Here is a 5,147-nt window from a genome sequence, read left to right as displayed (position 1 = left end):
CCTGACATTCTGTGATTTTGTGAAACAGAGGAGCAGAAACCCAAGGAGACAGAGCAAATATTCAGAGGAACTGAAGCTAATGGATAGAAGCCCTGAGAGATACTACTTTTCTCTAAAGTGCTGGCTGAAAAAACCCAACTTGGATCTATGAGTAAAGAAACTTTTGTTGTTTTTTTTTTTCATGGAAATGGTACATTGTCCATTCTTTTTTAAATAAACAAAGTTGCAACACAGTGTTCTCCAAAGAAGAACTTTCCTGAAAGTTACAGCAAATCAGCTTTGAAAATAAGTACGTTAAAATTGCATGAAACTTCGTGAGATCTCATTTCTTAAAAACTAAAGAGGCAGTAACTTGGTGTAGGGACACAAAAAAAGCAGACATAAAGTTAAAATATAACTTTGAAGCAAAATATCCTGAGACATATTTAAAACCATTTAAAAAATCCTTATCTTTTCTTGATTTGGATTAACTACTACAAGTGATGTGTGCAGACAAGCACCATCTTATCTTACCCATCATTCATTTTCCTTCATAGCTAGAAAATTTGCAAGATCTCGAATTTTGAATAACCACTCAAAAAACCAAAAAAGATAGCCATCTGCCAAGAAATACATTCTGAAACTGCAGTTTACATGTGGGAGTAATAAATTAATGAAAAGAAAGCTCATTTTGCTTGTACAGCATTAGAGTCTGCATTTATTATATTGTAACAACATTCAATAAGAAGCAAGATAACTATTTAACCTACAAGGACAAACCATTCTGTCACATATAAAGTTTCCAAACTTTGTAACTGATAACAGTGAAAATCCTTTTGTGATCTCACACTAGAACCAACATTCCCATTTAGAAGTAAAATAAAAGTACACAGGAACTTTCCCAGCTGCCTAGGACCCAGTATATGTCTCAGTAAATAGCACCATCTTTTAAGAAACAGTTGGCCTAATGTAGCCACAGTACATCTACAGAAATAACAATTTTAGTTCATATTTTTAAAAATCTGAAAAAATCTCAGTAGAAGTGGTTGAAGCTTCTCAGAAGAAAAATATGTACACAAATTGGTTTTTAACAGATTATCTTTTTGTAGATTTATTTTCTATTTAAATATTAAAACAGGACCAGAAATTGCATCCTCCTTACCCTTTCTGTTCTTTTCAGGACTAAAATAGGAGAAAGGAAAAAGAAAGAGAAAAGTGGAAGTCCTTAATAAACCAGTGTTGCTATACTGGGTAAGACTCATGGTCTTCAATGGCAAATATCCTTTTTCTGACAGAGCAAGACTTGGACACTGACAAGATTAATACAGTTCACAGCTACCACCACTACTTTGTATGAACAATAAATTTACATACCTGGAAAAACATTATCAAGATACCAAGAAAGTATTCCATAGAGAAAAGCATCAAAAAGCATCATTTTAATGGAAAAAAGAAAACTATATTCATCTCCTTCCAAGGGACTGGTTCTGATGTTACCCCATTGTAGGCCAAGACCTTGCTCTTCATAGCGTGACAAGTATTCTGTACCAAAACCAAAAGCTACTTGAGAAAGCAAACTCTGGAATAAAGCAAAAATGACATCAACTCAGACAGAGGGACATTTTGTAAAGTAAGCACAAAAAAAGATGACCTTCAGGGACTGGACTTCAAAGCTTGACAACGCCTAATAAATGATCAGGGAAAAGTGGTTTCACTTGTATATTCAGCTAGGATGTTTAGACTAAGTTCAATCTCAGCTGTCCTTTCTTTAGCTACTAGGCAATACTAATAGCTTGTTTTTTTTCATTAACATGTCGGTGCAGAAAATACTACGAATGCTTCTGGAAGTTTGCAGTGTACACCTTTGCCTATCTTGGAGAAACAAAATATTTCCTGAGTGTATGGGGTAGGGCCACTATGAGCAACAAGACAGAAAGTAGACCAGATGCTCAGGATAAGGAAAACCACAACCATCCCCTCCCCTGTGGTGTCTGCTGCCTGCTTCTCACTCAAGAAAATAATAAACCAGTATAATATCCAAACATCCTCTTCAATATTGCATTGCAAAAACAGAGTAAGAATAATATAGTGCTCTTTGCCAGACCTTTGGGAAAGGATGGCACAAGACGGCTCCCAATAGCAACTCTCAGCGAGGCACTACCATGGTGTGCTAAGTAAATTCAGAGACTAAACTTTGAATAACAAATGTAAGACCAAACATATCAAGAACAGAAAAAAAATATTCATGGCTTCTGGCTAGCAAATATGCTTTCTTATAGGGATGCCCTGTCCTCCACTTTAGGGTCAGAGTTGTCTCTTTATGCTTAGCCTGTGTGTTAGCATCAAGACTCCTTCTGAAATCAGAATCTCTCAGAGGCCAGCTCTACTCATTTCCTGACTTAACGACAGGATCAAGTTTCACACTTTATTGCCTTAACTGGTTGAACTAAAAATGGTATATACTACATCTGTATATCACATCAGTTAAGAAAGCTGATTCATAGTCATATTTACACTCTGTTATAACTTTTGAAGCGTTTTTGTTTTCTTTTTTCATTAGATTTCCTAATGCAAGAGCAGAAGACAGTACTTAGCTTTTACGTAGCTTGTGAGAATGCTCAGCAAAGATGAGAGGCTGAATTCAAACACCCGTGGCCCTTCCTGATTGATTGGTCAACAGAACATTAATCTGAATAATTTTCTAAGTTCACAATTCCATTTCTGAAAATGGCACTGGATCGAGAATGCCTACAACTTCTTAGATGGAAGTTGTCTCTCAGAGAATGATTGTGATTCTGAGGTATTCTCATCCTTAGATATTACCCTGTTAACTAGGTTATAGCATATGAGAAAGAGAACTGTCCCCATTTTGTGAACTGCCTGTGCATTTATTAAACATACGAGAAGTTAAGTTTGCTCTGACTTATAAGGAAATGTTCAGAACTTTTTGAACAATATGTTAATTTCCTTGCATTGAAAAAGTAAAATAAAATTTACTGAATTTTCTAAAATCCATGAGAATATCTCTTGGTTACTAGGCCTGCTAAAGGTTTCCTCACTTGCATTCCCTAATTATTTGAGGCAGATTCAGACGTCTCCCTCTCTGAATCACAAAAGGAGAGAGGAAGAGGTGTGCCTTGCTCTGTTACTCACACATGCACAGTGAGAAGTGCAACCAAAATTTGAGCCCAAACATACCCTACAATTAATGAAAGGCTTACCGCTAAGATCTTCAGATTAACAGTCAGGCGGTCTTGCCAGACAAAGCAGACAACGTGCGGCAGGTACAAGGTGAAGTAGATGACTCCACTGCAGGCAGCTGCCAGATTTGCTTTGGAGAAGAAGGTGCTGAACAAGAAACATTGCATTATGGTGGCTGTGGTGAACGTCAGCAAGAAGAAAAAGAAGAGAAGTGGATTGCTATAATGTAGTACTCGTCCACACTGTCAGCAAAAGGAAAACAGAAAAATTTAGAAGCATTGCCACTTTCTGAACTATGAGAAGTAGTCACAATTGCCATTAACATGTAACGCAAGTCATAAGCCACTCTTTCTTACCTAATATAACATCTAACTATTCCAGTCAGTAATTTTTCAACACCTTAGGTCATTACAACAACAAACGCTTCATCTAGCTTTATCCTTGCTCCTGGATTGTGACTTCAGGCCAGTACAATTGTACAGCAATTAATATTCATATTTGATGACTGAATTAAGATCATAACTGATATAAAAACAGACATTCTGTCCTTGTCTCAATAAGCAAATGATTTCAAGTAAGATGGGCTTGCTTGGAAATTCATACATTTTAAATAAAGCTATTTGAACTATTGTTAAAAATTTTCATTGACCTCATCTCCCAGTCTACTTGCTCCATGTTCAGGGAAAGCAATGTAAGGAAGCCTAACAAAATGCATCTTACAAAAACAAGAACAAAACTCCCAACAATAAAAATCAGGAAAGTTATAAAGCTTCTGCACCTAAATCACATTCAAACTCCAGAAGGGTATCACAGCTGAGGAATCCAAGTGCAATTTCTCAGAGATACTTGTGTACTATCTAACCCACCGGGTGAATTTTTATTGACCCTTCCTCCTTAGACCTTTTGTAGATTAAACACTCGTTCTGAGGAAGAGCATGGACTGCTGCTGATTATCTATTTACTCCTAAAAAACAACGTGGAGACATATTTACTATGTTCAACTTTGTTTTGAGCCTTATAAAAGCCTCAGATAGGTCTATAAGGATATAAATGGGTGTCAACAATGTTGCAACATCCCACTGGGCCTCTGAGACCAATTTCTTTATCAACAGTGAAACAATCTCTCATAAGAATGTATTTACAAAGGTGCCACACACTGGCACAGTGAAATCCAGGAAAGGAAGTGAATTATAGGTATAAACATGCTTCCCCCTAGTATTAACTACCTCCTGATTTTTAATTAAACCAGTGCAGCAAATAAAGTAAGCCTTTTCTATCCACCCAAGCTGTAATGGAAGCATAAGGAAATGGAACAACTCATCAGGGCAGGCTGACAAGACAGAGCGAATCGAACCCTAGCCATGCATTTATAATAGTATCAGTTTCCCACATCAGAAAAAACGCAAGGGCAGTCTTCCTTATCAGAATGCTATAGATTTATATAACTAAATATAGCAGCAAACAGGAGCTTGGTTCTCAGATAACAGAGATGAAAGATAGTCCTTAGACACAACATCCAGCCTGTGAAAGAAAGTTACAAATTTACAGCAATTCTGAGTCACAGATGCAAAAGGGTGTTGTTTTTTTCTTTTCAGGCTCAATGTCCTCAATATTCTGTCATTGCAGTCTCTTTTCCCCTTGAAATAGCAGCATAATTTCTAAGCAGGCAAGCACAGAATGTTACAAATAAAAGCCATAGCAAATTACAAGATTAAAATTCTTCAAATTACGATTCCTTCTATTTAAAACAACAACTACCATTTATTGGGAAATCTGCTTCTGTCTACATGAAATAACAATATATGGAGTAATCAGCTTGATGTATTGTTCTGTGAGGGATCTCACAATAAATCTCACTAGCGAATCTATCTTTGTCTCTGCCAAGTGCCGATATTGTCATGAGGTCTGCTTAGAAGAACGCGTCTGCTCCATGCTGTGATCAGAACAGGCCACGAGCCACTCGCATC

At 36.9% G+C, this 5,147-nt stretch overlaps 1 protein-coding gene across 1 annotated transcript in view; it reads right to left on the bottom strand.

Moving 5' to 3' along the window:
- Positions 1–1,353: 1,353 nt before the first annotated feature.
- ABCA4 (ATP-binding cassette, sub-family A (ABC1), member 4) overlaps positions 1,354–5,147 on the bottom strand; it is a gene marked incomplete at its 3' end in the record, with an annotated part of 31,015 nt that continues 27,221 nt past the window's right edge. The window contains exons 15-16 of the mRNA XM_009875085.1: positions 3,201–3,422; positions 1,354–1,558 (exon numbers count right to left, since the gene is read on the bottom strand). Of these exons, the coding sequence (XP_009873387.1) occupies positions 1,354–1,558; positions 3,201–3,422 (427 nt within the window). The remainder of the gene's footprint in view (positions 1,559–3,200; positions 3,423–5,147) is intronic.

This window comes from Apaloderma vittatum, unplaced genomic scaffold (assembly GCF_000703405.1).
Source record: "Apaloderma vittatum isolate BGI_N311 unplaced genomic scaffold, ASM70340v1 scaffold7248, whole genome shotgun sequence".
Classification (NCBI taxonomy): Eukaryota; Metazoa; Chordata; class Aves; order Trogoniformes; family Trogonidae; genus Apaloderma; species Apaloderma vittatum.
Note: the sequence above shows the minus strand (reverse complement) of the source record. Positions and strands in the feature narration are given on the sequence as shown.